We start from the raw sequence: 14390 nt of genomic DNA, 5'->3' as shown, positions 1-14390 counted from the left end.
GTTGGAGGGTGTGGTTTTAGGGTTTCTGGCCGGTGTCTTCCTCTTGCCTCTCTTACTCTGCCTGCCTCCTTTAAGCAGGGGAGGCCTCAGACTCTGCTCTCAAGGAGGGAATGGAGAGGAAGAAATAGGAGGTTAGAGGGCAGAGAAGAAGGGGCCTTTCTGAGGGAACCGGGAAGGCCTCCTGGGGGAGATGGCAGGAAGCTTGATCCCCTGAGCTAGAGAAGAGGGAGCTGCTGGCCTGGGGGTCGTAATGGTGCTGATCCCTGTGTCCAGGGCTGTGATGGAAGCTGGGGCCACACTGGGGAAAGAGTGTGCCGAGCTCCTGTCCCATCTCTGGGCTGCCTATTCCTTCCATTGAGATTCCCAGGATGAGCAGCCAGCAGGGGGGCAGCAGACTTGGAGGGGGGTGAGGGCAGGTTTTCCAAGAGGAGGGAGCTGCTGTGTGTTCCTCCTGGACCCACTGGGGCCCCTGGAGCCCCGTCCAGGAACCCCATCTTCACATACCCTCACCCTCTTCCCAGCTCCTCCATTTCTGCTCACAGCTCTGAGAGAAGTTGCCAGCAGTCTCAGTCGCCCTGGGAGAGAGGGCCTGGAACTCCTTCGACCTCTTGGGCAGGGGTGTGACTAGAGGGCCGGAAGGGGAGGCCTGGTGCAGGGCATCGGTGGGCGGGGTAGTGCCCTGCTTCCCCTTCCGTCTGGTCAGCGCAGGCGCTGAAGGGTAGCACGGCAGCGGTTACAGCCTCTGGAATCTGCAGGGGAACGCACGGCTCTGCTCCGCCACTAGCTTGGTGGTCTGAGACTGGTTTTCTCCTCTGAAAAGTGGGAATGAAAATGGAGCCCACCTTGGGCAGCCCTGGGAATTAAATGCAGGAAGGGCTTAGCTATTGTCATTTGGAGGTGTGGCTCCATAGGGGCAGGGGGAGGTTCCCACAGTCTTTCCGTCCATTCCTTCCTGCCTAGTCTGGGCTCCCCCCATCGATGGCCCAGAATGCCAGGCCCAGAGGCCAAGGCCACGTCTCCAGAGCCTTACTCTCAGGGAGTGGGAGAGCAGGCTCTGGGAGACCCTGGGGGCGATGCCCTGTGGGGCATCCCAGATATGGTCAGGCCCCATGCTGGGGTTTGGGGACACTCCCCACTTGCCTTTCAGGATCTCCTACTGCACAGCAGACAAGATGCACGACAAAGTGTTTGCCTACATCGCACAGAGTCAGCTCAACGAGAATCTCGAGTGCCATGCCTTCCTCTGCACCAAGCGGAAAATGGTCAGTGGAAAGAGGCTGGGCCTAGGCAGGCTTTGGCTTTGCCTCGGCAACCCTGCCCGCGGGGGCCCTGTCTGGCGGGGGGGCAGGACCCAAAGATGGCATCACTTACTAGGAAGTAGGAAATCTCCCGGGACCCCCAAGTGGATGCTGAGAGCACCGAGTAAGGCCACAATCAGTGGGCAGCTGCCCTGGGTGGTCAGCCTGGCTGGTGGGCGGTGACAGGCCCGTGTCCCCAGTGAGTGCCCTGGCACCTCCTCTCTATGACATGAGAGATTGGATCTGAGATTGGGGTGGGGACAGTCTGTAGCATGGTCTGGGGGTACAGGGCCCTGTAGGAACTAGCCCTTGGGGTCTGGTGATCAGAGGGTCTGGGGAACAGCAGCGGGACCTGGCATGCTGTAGCCAGAGTGGGGAGGGAGACGGCCATTTTTTGTACAAACTGTGTGTCTCTTTCAGTGGTCGGCTTTAAGGGATCCTCTTGTTGAACCCTCTGTGAGGGGGCAGCTGTTACTGTCTTCATTGTTTTTATCTTTAATGTGGAAGCAGACTTAAGGGGTCAGCTGTCGCTGACAGTGACACAGCAGGCTGGGCGGAGGGAGGGTTTAAAACCCATGTTCTTCCCTCCAGCCCCTCCCTCCATCCCTCCCCCGCCCCAGCACGACTGTGAGGAGCCACGAGCTCTCTGCCCCATTTTCCAGGCCACTCCTTGGCCAGGTCTGGCTGAGACAAGTGGGAACCCCCATGGTCTTTGGTCTTGAATGTTGGGACAGGCAGCCAGACTGTGTCCGCCTTTGGTGTTGAGGCTTTCGTTTCCGAGGCCCCTGAGGTCGGAGCATCTGCTCCGTGGGGAGGTTCCTGATGTTTACTGGCTTAGTGTCGGCCTCTGTTGACCTCTGTGTGCAGAGCCCAGAGCCCCAGTCCCCATGCCCTGTGGTCCTTGGAGCCAAGGAGACAGGATCCTTTCCTGTACCCCTCTCATCAAGGACATGTCAAGAACATCACAGTCTTTAAGTGCCCCTGTGCCCCCAGGCTTCCTGCTATGCATCAAGGCCTGCTTAAGGCCTAGTACTAGTTTCCTCTAGCTGCTATAGGAATCCACAACTGTAGTGGTTGAAAACAACCCACTGCCGCGGTCCTGGAGGTCAGAAGTCCAAGGTGGCTCAGCGGGGTTTGTTCCTTTTGGAGGCTCTAGGGAAGAGCACACTTCTTGCCTTTTTTAGTGTCTAGAGGCCACCACTCCTTGGCTCCGGGCCCCTTCTTGGCCGGATAGCCAGCGGCAAAGCACCTCCCAATCTCCGCCTACTTCTGTTGCCACATTGCCATTTCCAGCTCCGACCCCCCAGCCTCCCTCTCACAAGCCCCCGGTGATTGGGCCTCTGGGGGGTCCAGGACGCTCACCTCCGTCTCAGCACCCTTCACATACTCACACCTGTAGAGTCCCTGTTGTGATGCCAGGTGTCACTCACAGGCCCCAGGGATTAGACAGGGACATCTTTGGGGGCTGTGATTCAGCCCACCACAGGTCTTGTGCAGGGAGCGCTCTGGGGCGGGACAGATTAGGGGTCTGATCCTGGCCGATGTGCTGTGTGTGACCGTGGATAACACCCTGCCCTTCCGTGGGCTGCCCGCCCATCAGCAGAATGAAGAGGTTGCCTCAGTGACCTCCGGGCTTGTTCTGAAAGGCCCCTTTCTTCTGTGCACCTTGTTTCTTTCCTGCAGACTCGGCGTTGCCAGCCACTCACCCAAGGCCTCGTGATGCCCCGGGTCCCCAAGCTTCTCCCATGACGGCCTTGTTCTCACAAACGGTGACTCTTGGCTGTGTCTCTTACGAGGCCACACTGACTTAAAAATACATGTCCCCATTGTTTGATTCTTCCTCCCCACTGGCCAGAGCAGGCACTGGGCTGGGGCGGCTGGCCCACAGCCACTGCTGCAGAGTGTGGAGCCTGGCGCGGAGGGGCTCCGAGTGGCAGAGGCTTCCTCTGGGGAGGGAAGGTCGGAGGTCAGAGCAGATGCTAGCCCAGCAGCTCAAGGGAGGCCTGGGCTCAGGCCAGAGGACTTTAGACAGGCCCGAACAAAATCACCCTGCCCCAGGCCAAGAGGTCAGTTATTGAGGAAAACACTGTGCCCACGGCAGTGCCCTAATCTGGCACTGGGAATGGCCACCATGGGACACCTGGGCCCAGGCTCCTCCCTTGTCCTGGCACATTGTCCTCTGTGCCAGGGGCTGACCGGCTGGATCATGGGGTACCCACCCTTTCTCAGCTGGCCTTCCCCCTTCTAGGAGCCTTGGGGATGCCCCTCAGCCAGCCCAGCACAGCCCAGGGCAGTGTAGACAGGCCACCTGATGCAAGGGTGGTGTTCTCGTGCCCCCCTGCCTACGGCCTCAGCCGAGCCCAAGCTGGTGGGAGCCTGGCCGTGTTGGAGACGCCGAGATTCCCAGGGCTTGGTGGGCATTTTTGAGAAGGTGGCAGAAGGTGAAATGGGGGCCTCGGGTTCTGCAGCCCACCTGCTGACCAGTGTCACTTGTCATTCCACAGATGGCATTGCTGCCTGTCCCGGTCTAGGCCCTGTGTTGGGCACCAGGGCCCCAGGGACTCGGTTGTGGAGATACCAGCAAGGTGTTTGGGGGGAGAGCCGAGATTCGGTGCCTGGGGGTCCTGGCTCTAGGGCAGAGGTTATTATGTCTCCCTGGGGGTCCGTAAGACTTCCCAGAGAAGGAGAGATTTTGAATTGAGCTTTGAGGGCTGAGTAATGAGTGGGAGTTTGGCAGCCAAGAGAAGAGGGGTGGAGGTGGTAAGCGGCTGTGTGCACCCCACACAGGAATCAGCACGTGCAAAGACACAGGTGCAGAATTAAATGGTACGATTGGTGGGTGAGGACGCCCATGTCACTGGAGCTGAGGTGTGGCAAAGCAGAGTCAGCCTGCCTGGGAAACTTGAATTTGGGTGCTGACATAGCCCTCGTTGCTATTGGCCGGTGGCCTGCCGTCTCCACATCCCCACTCTTGTCTCCTGGATGGCTGCATGAGCGAGAAGCCTGTGGCCACCCGTGCTCTGGGGGGGTGGGGGGAGTTCCTCTCTGGGTCACCCACCGGTTCAGCTGAGCTCGGGCAGCCCAGCACCAGGCTCCCCGTGACTGCCGTTGGCCATGGCCAGGATGAGGTTCTCTGCAAGGAACTGTTTCCATCCACCCGGCTGGGGGGCCTCGGCCAGCACTATGGCCTGCTTCTGGGTTCTAAGTGAAGGTGGGGTTGGGGCTTCGGGGGGGGGGCCGGGGGTACAGTGCAGGAGGGCTGACAGCAAGCCAGGGGACACCCCCTAATTCTACCCTGAGCAGGCAGGGGCAGAACTGCTCTCCCTCACGTGGCCCCTGGCATTCCTCGGGTAATCCTTTCAGTGCAGGATTTATGCCTCTGGGGCAGCAGGGCCAGAAGGGACACGTGGCCCGACTTGGTGTGAGTACCAGGCTAGGATCTGGGATCCTGGGGGGTCCTGAGCTAGCCCTGGCCCCTTGAAGTAGCCTAGTTCCCGGGAACGAGACAGGGATTCGAAACTTGGTGTTAGAACCCAGTGGTAAGAAAAACGCCACAGGCCGGAGGCGTTCTGCGGAGGGGTGGGATCGTGGCCTGTGCAGTGAGGGCAGGAAGGCCTCCCTGGGGGGCAGGCCCCAGCAGTCCGTTCCCGTAACACCACCCAGGAGAGCAGGGCCCACCCGGCTCCCAGTCCCTGCCCAGCCTGGGCTTGCAGCCACCTGCACACGTGTGCGTCCCCGGGGTTATATTTGGTTTACTTACAGCTCTGGATTTCAGGGTAAAAGGGCAGGGATGTATGCAAATGAACAAGTCAATTAATGCAAAAACAGTATCAGGCTTGTGCCTGCAGATATCCTGGAGGCAAAAATCACAAATTTCCATCTCCCTGCAACCTTAGGTGACCAGCCCTTTCTTGGGTGTCTGGTGATTTGACTCCGGCTGCTAATCAGCCCATATTTTTAGTTCATGGGCAATTCTCAATGGTAACTGGGTCTATTAAACTTGATTCCGACGTGACAGCTTAAATTGTAAACAGCTGTGGAGAGTTTCATCCTTAATTACCATATTTAAGTTTTGCCATAAAGCGCCTGTACTTCCATCAAAAATGTAAATGATGGAGACATTCAAATGAGATTTTATACTTCGTGAAGTTTAATTGGCATGGATCAGTCAGCTTGTTTAAGGATTTTTAAATAAAAAAAGTTTTAAAGGCAGTAGCCACAGATTCATTTCTCAATTAAATCAAGTTGTCTGGTGGATGGGAAGAGAGTGGGTCTGAGGCTGGTTACGCCTGAACTTGTGCACTTGAAAGAATCTGGTGCTTTCTTCCCTGGGCCCAGGCTGTCAGAAGAAAGCTAGATTCCGCTTCCGGCTCTGGCCGAGCTCTGGGACCCCAGCTTCCAGAAGCCAGGCTGTGATTAACCCTGAACTGGAAACAGAGAGAGGAAGAGACTGAGATGAATGTGGGCTGGGGTAGGTCCTGGCTGAGTGAGGCCTCAGGAGGCCTGTCCCTTGGGCAGATGAGTTCAGCCAGCCCGTTGCACCTCCAGAGGGCTTTGGCCTGTGAACTCTCATGTGCAAGATGCCAGAGAGAGGTAGGTGGGGCTGTGGGGCACCAGTGCTGGTGACCTAAGAGAGCTGGTGACATCTGAGTTAAGTCTTGAGGGGTGGATGGGAGTTCTTCATGGTTGAAGGGCGAAGATGTGGCCCGCCTCTTACAGGTATGTTACGGCTCTGAATGGTTTTGGGCCCCTGACACAGGTACACGTTGACGTTTTTGCTCCTGCCAGGAAAGGTATAAGCTGCCTCCTCCCTTTCTAGGGATCCAATTGTAAGTCCCCTGAGCCCAGCGGAGGGCTAACCAGAGTCCAACCTTGGCCTCTGGCTGTGGCTCCTTCAGGCAGTGACTACACTCTTTCCAGGTCTGGCTTTTCTGTTGTCTAAAATCAAGGGCTAAGTTACTGTATGAAGTCCTCAGGAAATTAGGGAGGGCTTCTTGGAGGAAGTCAGCCTCCTAGTTAATTGAATATAGGGAAGCCCAAAGGAAAGGGGAAAAGGTGGAGGTGAACAGCCATTGCAAACGTCGGGGCTGGAAGAGAGGTGGGAGCCGTGGCTGGGCTATAGGTGGTGAAACCTGGGGCCCCAGCTGCCTGGGGTGCTGGTGGCCTCATTACACCCCAGGCTGCTTTGGTGACCTGGGAGGGGCCAGGACTCTGCCTTCCGCCCGTCTGGCAGTTCAGAGCCTTGAAGGAGCGGAGCCTCAGCCCTCAGCCGCAGGGCCTGCATTTCTGACTTGCTGTCACCTGCCTGACGTGCATCCCTCCCCCACCCTGCATCCTGTTTTTCAGGCCCAGGCTGTCACCCTCACAGTGGCCCAGGCCTTCAAAGTTGCCTTTGAGTTCTGGCAGGTGTCCAAGGAAGGTGAGCCTTGTTCAGGGACACTGTGGTGGGTGGGGGCGGAGCCGGGGAAAGCTGGCAGAGTAGAGAGGAGTTGGGGGTGGGTGGTAAAGGCCCTGGAGTCCAGGCCCGACTCCACTTCACCACCTGCCTGGTTTGTGACTTTGGACAGGTCCCTTCACCTCTCTGAGTCACTGTTCCCCCTGTGAAGAAATGGGAACAGCTGTCTCCCTCCCCCCAGGGTGATTGTGAGGATTAAGTCTACAGAGGTTCTCTCCTCTCTGCTGGAGACCTAATGCCTGCCCCCTGAGAGTGGCCACCCCTGCCCAGCCCAGTGAGTGCTGGGGGCGGGGCTCCAACGCTCTGTGCCTTGGTCCCACAGAGAAGGAGAAGAGGGAGAAAGCCAGCCAAGAAGGAGGGGACGTCCTGGGCGGGGGCCTCCGTGACAGCACCCCATCACTGAAGAGCCGTGAGTTGTGGGCAGGGGGTAGGGCCAGAGTCAGCTGCATGTCCCTGTCTGGGTCTGCCCTTCATCAGAAGGGGCCCACTCCCTCCTGGGCTGGGGCAAACCCTTGGGGGTTTTTTTGTGTGTGTGTTTTATTGTTAAATAAATAATACATGTTTTTTATAGATAAATTGGAACATGTGGTTAGAAGGGAAGATTGCTCATTTTGGTGCATGTTCTTGCAAATATGTCTCTGTGCAACTGTATAAATATATGCCTACATCTCTCTGTATACATTTAACATCCTGTTATGCATCTCTTAAAAAACCTAACGCCTGTTGTAAATGTAAAATTTGCAACCCAAAATGTTAGCTGGGGAGAGGTTCTCCCCCTGTGGGTGGCCGTCCAGCTGCCTCGGGAGGTGCCCAGGCGGGGCTCTGGATGGTCTGGTTGACAGGCCTGGGAAGGCCATGCCCGAGGAGGAAGTCAGGACCAGGACAGCCAGGGGGCTCTGGGTTCGGGCTGGGACGTGGGGCCTGGAAACAGGTGGTTCCTCCCACTGACACCCCTGACTGGACCCCTCATAGTGGTTGCCACTGGGAACCTGCTGGACTTGGAAGAGATGGCCAAGGCCCCGCTATCCACGGTCAGCGCTAATACCACTAACATGGATGAGACACCAAGGCCCCAAGCCTTGAACAATAGCAGCGTTGTCTGGGTGAGTGGTCATGGGGACCCCATAGGGATCTCACAGCGCTCCTCAGCCTGATCCTGGTTGAGGTCTGACGCTGCTCCAGGGCTCAGGCCCTGGCATGCATGACTGCAGGCCTCTGGGAGGGCCAGACCCAGCCCAGCAGTGCCCAGGCCCAGGGTGGGGGGCAAACAATGTCCCCTTTGAACTCGGGGCTGCCTCCCCGGCAGGCTTGGCTGCCCGCACAGCTGTCTCCTCACAATGGCCAGCCTCTTGGTCTGAGCGTCCATAGCTCGGCCCACCACAGGACCAGCCAAAGGCTCCCTTGTTCTTGGTGTGGGCACGGTTTGCTCCTGCCACCCCTCCCCACCCCGCCATATCCAGGAGGGGCCCAAGGCCTGGTGGTCAGCAGTGGGCCCCTGACTTGCTCTGTGACTCCAGGCAAGCCCCCTGGAGGTGCCCGCTGCCCTCTCTGTGTCTCAGCTTTTTCATCCCCTCAGTAAAGACGATGACCTCTGCCTGCAGAATCTCCCAGTGGAACCTGGGTGGGTTTTTTTATTATTAAAAATTAAAAATTTTTTTCCTTTGAAAATAATTTCCGACCTACCAAAAAAGTTAGAAAAACAGTACAGAACATTCCTGTTCACCCTTCATTCAAATTCTCCAAATGTCGGCATCTTACATAACCACGTACGTTACAGTGATCAAAATCATTACCATCAATCTGATGCTGTTATATAATCTTCAAGCCATAGTCAACTTTTCTCCATGTTTCCCCCTTCTCCCCCCGCCCCCCAGTGTCCCTTTTCTGGGCTAGAATCTGTTGTAGGATCGTTACTTTTCATGTCTCTTTAATTTAAAAAAATCTGGAATGTTGGCAGACTTGAAAACTCATACCCCGTCCCCTGTTGGGGGCACCTGTAGGCACCCCGAGCCTGTTCTGTGCTGCCCGGGAACCACCCTTGGCACCCGCCCGTCGGCTCAGGGAGCTGCAGGGAGCCCGTGCCCGCCATTCTCCCACCTAGGCTGTGGGATTCCTGCCATCACTTAATCCCTCATGAGCTTGGAATGCTGGCTCAGCTCTTGAAAGTGGATGAAAGCAAGAACACCGTCTTCCCTGCCCTCTTGCTCTTGGAACCTGAAAGTCACAGACCTCATCCAGTCCAACCCCCTCATTTTACGGAAGGAAAAGCTGAGTCCCAAAGAGGAGCAGCAACTTGCCCAAGGTGTCCCCTGGCCAGTGGCAGAGCTGGGAATTGTACCCACACAGGTGCTCTTTCTCCTGCTCCATATCCCAGGTTTGGGTCCATGGGTTGAAATCCATGTGGCAGTAGCCAGGCGTGGGGGGTGCCTGCCTGTGCCTCTTTCCCCCAGGCACCTGCCAGACCCCTACACTTGTGTCCAGAGTCCCCGTGGCATACCTAGGGCTGGGACAGTCCCTGGCTGTGAGCATGTGCTCCCCCGCTGAGGTTTCATATCTCCTGCTTTGTTTTTCCCCAAGGAGCTGGATGACGGCCTGGATGAGGCATTTTCAAGGTAACGTTAGCGGGGCTCCTCGTGCTGGGGCAGGAGGCCTGGCATTTGTGGGCTGCTCTCCAGGGTCCTCTGCCTGTCTGAGAACATGAACTCTGATCTTCTCCAGAGCAAAAATCTCAACTCGAATACCTCCAGGCATGGGGAACTCACTATCAGGAGTTGGTCGCCTCTGCTAAAAACCTCCTGCTATTGAATCAAAAACTATTCCTAGTGGCCTCTCTGCCACAATCTGAGCCGAACTGAACACTCCGCGGCTCAGGTTGACTTCCTCTCCATGCACCTGGTTTGGCCTTCGCAGGCTTTGTTCCCTCCAGAGGTTTTGCACTTGTGGAAAGGGGCAGGGAGGGGGCAATGTTTAATTATGTCCACTGAGCGATGCGCAGAGGAGGGATGTCAGGCACAGCACAGAGGCATTTTGGTCTTGCCTGAGAGTGGTGGCATTTCCCCATCTTCCCAGGGGCCATCCCTGTAGCCATGGCTACCTTCAGCTTAGGGATGAGGCCCCGAGAAGGCTGGGCTGAAGAGAGTCCTGGGCAGCTCAGGGTTCTGGGCACTGGGCCTGGGCAGTCAGGACCCCCTGTCTCCCTGGGGACCTTGGGCAGCCCCCTGCAGCCCTCTCCTTCCTCCCCAACCCCTTCCTTGCTAGAGCCTGGTAGATACACCCCTCGGCCCAGCCCAGGGAGGTTGGGGGGGATGTCGGTCAGCACTTTCATGGAAGCAAAGACATTCTTTTCACTCTCCTGCCTGCTTCACTAACTTCATTAACTGACTGCAACCCTTTCATTTTAAGAAAATCTTCCATTTGTGTGTTCCAGATTCCTTAAGTATCATGTGCCCTTTATTAACAGCTTCGAAAATCAGCAGAGCATTAAACATGAAAGAACACCATCCTATAATCCCACAGCGCACACTTGTGGGCTTAATTCATGCTAATCCTATACATATACATTTTTTTTGCATTGATCAGCTTATGGTATTTGCAATCAGGGATCGCAATTTTCACCTACCATTGACATACCAGGAGCATTTCCCCAGACTCCTTGTAAACACCTCATTTTGCTGCCGGCCTCACATTCTTCTAAGGCCCTGGGCCGGAATTTCCTTAAGTCTCCCCCTCTTCTTTGGCTGTTTCGGTTCTCTTCCTTGGTAGGTCTGTGTGTTGAACAGCACTGTGTTGGACATAGTCCTAACCAGCAGTGTCCTGCTGCCTGTGTCCTGCACAGGCCCCTCACTGACCTCGCCAGTGCTGCCCTTCCCCCGCTTCCCTGGTGGATAGGGTGGGGGGTGCAGAGCCTCTCTCTCCGTGGCAGGAATGCCACTGCCCCCCAGTGTTCTGAGCCATTGGGCCCTCACGGGTAACTCCGTCAGGGGCTTCACCTCTCCTGACACCCCGGGCTGCTGCTTCTGGCCCCCATGTCCTGGCCTTCTCCCATCCATGCCCCCTCCCTTTGACCCTGGGCTGGCTGCTCAGGCCCCCGTCAGCCCCTACTCTGGAGACCCCCCACTGACGCAGTTCTGCCTTCCAGGCTTGCCCAGTCTCGGACGAACCCTCAGGTCCTGGACACTGGATTGACAGCACAGGACATCCACTATGCCCAATGCCTGTCCCCTGTTGACTGGGACAAGCCTGACAGCAGTGGCGCTGAGCAGGTTGACTTCTTCAGCTTCTGAGGCCGATGACCTCTTCAGCTTCTGAGGCCCTACGGGGCCAGCGGGACACGTGACAGACCAAAGCCTCTCGTGGCAGGGTGGGGCCAGCCCCAGGACCCCCAGGGTCCTCCAGGACCCTTCCGGGTGGCAGTGCTATGGGCCTGCAAATCACAGCTGCGTCCAATCAAGCAGGGGGAAAAGAGAAACATACTTTTCCCCCTGCCACACTCTTTCCCTGAGAACTGAGGATGCCTTGAATATTTATTCACTGACTCCTGGTTCAACTCGGAAGCCAGTTTTGCGTCAGGCACAAGTGCAGTGTTTTTACCAGCTCTCTGTCCTCTCCTGAGAAAGCTCGGCTCTGCTGTGGGTGTCAGGACGGTGACCAAAGCATTTCTTATCCTTTCTCTTTTTCAGAGGCCCCAAATTTCCCTGGAGGCATCCTCACTCCTTACAGACAGCTGTCATCTTTTGAGCAGGGGGGGGCCTGTGGCCTCAGGGGAGCCCCGAGTCTGGTGCCAGGGCCCCTGCAGGCATGGGCCCTCTCCACCCCCACCCCACACCCCCTGGGCTCTGAGAGACAGAGGGGCAGCCTCTGACCAAAGACAACACGTAGCTGGCACTTTAAAGCACACACAGCAGGTGTGGCCCCCAGGGGCTCCTCGATGGTGCTGCTTTGCATAGAGCTTTCTGTCTGTCTTCCCGCAAGGAGGGCCTGAAGTTCCCGCCGACGGTCCCATGTGTGTTTGGGACCAGTGTCACTGGCTGCCCGGAGGCTCCCAGGGTCTGACTGCAACAGTGGGGGCCATCTCTGTGTGACTGCCTGTCGAGGTCCCCCACCCCACCCCCCGTCAGATGAGCGTGTGCCCTCCTATTCTGTCTGCCCAGGTGTCTCTGAGCCCCAAGTCCCCAGGCTCCTGGGACAGCGTGTGGAGCCCAGCACACAGGCTTGTCCCAGTCAACAGGGGACAGCCTAGACTTGGTCAGGATTGTCTGGTCGTCATGTTACAGGTGTGGAAGCGGTCCCAAGCGGGGAACGGGTGGGGTGAGAATGGAACCAGCTCCCATGCCAAAGTTGCCTTCTCCCCCTCACGTCTCCCAGCTTGTACCTCCTTTCTTTCTGGCTTTGTTGTCCTCCCGGGAACCAAAAACCCCAGCTATTTTCTGACCAAAATGTGTTTCATAACAAACCATCTGGTGCCTTTCCACGCAGAACTGGCTTGAGCCTCTGTGCCCCGCTGGCTGGCTGCCGACTTCCATGAAAATGGAATTCAGAGGGTGAAACAAAACCAAACTCTGGAAGCACCACCCTCCTTCTGACTCTCACCCCTGGGTCGGGACCTGTCAGCAGCAGTCTGTCCTCAGAGTCTCCTTTAGCTCCCCCCCACTGCGTCACCCCTCGGGGCGCCCATCAGAGCTGCCAGGGTCCTCTCTACCCAGAGGTGCCTCCCGGCCTGGCCTTTCGAAGCTCAAGCCACCGATCACAGGTGGCACATGGGAGACACACACACGTGTCTCAGAATTGGCTTGTCCAAGCACTTGGATCGGCACTGGGCCAGGAGAGGGGTGGCATCTGTAGAGTCTGTCAGAACATGGGGTCATCCTTTCCCTGCCCAGTTCTTGCACCTTGCTGCCCACCCCAGGCCTCCTGGATTTGTTAGGAGGCAGCACAGGTTGGGCCTGACAAGCTGTCGCTGGTGGAGGATCTGGGAGCCCCAAGAGAGACCATGGTGTGTGTGTGTGTGTGTGTGTGTGTGTGTGTGTGAGAGAGAGAGAGAGAGAGAGAGAGAGAGAGAGAGAGTCAGACTTGGCCTTCGCAGTGGTCTCTGGCTGACGAGTTGCCAGGTGTGCTCTCTGTGCTCTGTGTGTCTGCCCAGGGATCTTCTGCTTTACTTTGCGTTGCTGTTAAAGACGTTCTAACAAGGAAGAGAATAAGTAATAAAGGTTCTCGTTTTGAAGTACAAAGAGCACTTGCAGGGAGCGCATGTGGGAGCATGGTTCGTTGGGTAGTTCCTGCTTTGAGTGGTTATAACGGCAGTGACCACGGGCCGAGATGTGGCAGGGGGAACGTCTGTGGTCCCCGGCTGGGAGCCCCTATGCACCTTACAGAGGTGGGGGTGTGGTGAGGTCGTCCCTGGAAAGCCTAGTGAGGCCGCACCAGTGATCAGAGCCACAGAGACCTAGGTCAGGGCATCCAGGGCTGGGGTCTGTGAACCCACGGAACGTGCATATGATCATATGTGTGTCCACATGTGCCCTTTTCATGGGGAGCATGTCCACCATTCCCATCTCCCTCCCACATGGGTCCATGACATTCACTCATCTGATGGACTCTGCTGAACACAGACTGGGCCTGGGGCTCCGTGCTGGGGCTGGCAGTCCCGACAGGGTCCACATGGGCTCCAGACGCGCAGCTTTGGTGTGACTAGGGACCGTGGTGGGGGACGGCAGAAAGCATTTCAGTGACTTGGGAGACCCAGGGTATAGCTCAGGCTGTGACACTGGATCAGTCACTTCTTTCTGGAGCCTCCATTTCCCCATTTGGGAAGAGGGTTCAACAGGCTCCATACCTCCCACCTCCCTGTGTTTTGTGAGACCTGGGGGTTAACCATTATGTCGTTGTGGCTTCTGAGACGGCTCAAGCTCAGCTCTGAGCACAAAGCATTTGGACCAAATACATTTTAGCAGGTTCCACACCGAATGTGGAGCTCAACGTGGGGCTTCAACTGCTGACCCAGAGATCAAGACCTGATGTGGGGCTTGAACTTGTAACTCTGAGATCAAGACCTGAGCTGCCATCAAGAGTCAGAATCTGACTGAGCCACCCAGGCGCTCCTGGGCTAAGTACATTTAAGAAAGTCCAAGGAAAGTTAAAAACAAAGGTACCTGCTGTTACCTGAGCTTTTAGGATGTGCCCGGCGCTGTGCTAAACTTGATCTCCTCTGAGCCCAGGTGTTTTTAGCCCCTTCCTGCCGCAGGCACTTAGGCTGGGGAGAAGAGCATCATGCGCCCAGGACTTGGCAGAACCATAGGCCAGGGTTTTGTGTGACCTTTGAGCCCACCACGCCTCCCTGCCTCCCTGGAGCCACACCGGTAGTCCTGCTGCCCTAGCCTCTTGTTAGCTCCACAGCATCTGCCACAGAAAGGCCTCTCTCTTCAGGCTCTGGCTGGCGGTGTCCAACATTTATCCCCGTGTCCCTTCCAAACAGTGATATTTAAAATGTCTGGAACCCAGAGGCGGGGCCCTGTGATGTCAGCCGGTCAGGCAGACTCACTGTGAATTCTGAGTGGATCGTCAATGACTAAGAAATTCTCTCCTTTCTTCTTCTCCCGTAATCTGAAAAGACACTCAACAAGTTCATCTTTCGGTTTAAA

The 14390-nt window shown here is 56.7% G+C and overlaps 1 protein-coding gene across 5 annotated transcripts in view; it reads left to right on the top strand.

The window, feature by feature from the left end:
* LDLRAP1 (low density lipoprotein receptor adaptor protein 1) overlaps positions 1–14390 on the top strand; it is a 26611-nt gene extending 12221 nt beyond the window's left edge. For 3 of the 5 annotated variants that reach the window (XM_029950058.1, XM_029950053.1, XM_029950057.1), the window contains exons 4-9: positions 1148–1262; positions 6645–6717; positions 7076–7162; positions 7726–7856; positions 9331–9365; positions 10892–14390. In XM_029950058.1, the coding sequence (XP_029805918.1) occupies positions 1148–1262; positions 6645–6717; positions 7076–7162; positions 7726–7856; positions 9331–9365; positions 10892–11036 (586 nt within the window). In that variant the 3' untranslated portion in view covers positions 11037–14390. The remainder of the gene's footprint in view (positions 1–1147; positions 1263–6644; positions 6718–7075; positions 7163–7725; positions 7857–9330; positions 9366–10891) is intronic. The other 2 variants (XM_029950055.1, XM_029950056.1) reach the window with 2 other exon arrangements.

Source organism: Suricata suricatta, chromosome 8, assembly GCF_006229205.1.
Source record: "Suricata suricatta isolate VVHF042 chromosome 8, meerkat_22Aug2017_6uvM2_HiC, whole genome shotgun sequence".
Classification (NCBI taxonomy): domain Eukaryota; kingdom Metazoa; phylum Chordata; class Mammalia; order Carnivora; family Herpestidae; genus Suricata; species Suricata suricatta.
Note: the sequence above shows the minus strand (reverse complement) of the source record. Positions and strands in the feature narration are given on the sequence as shown.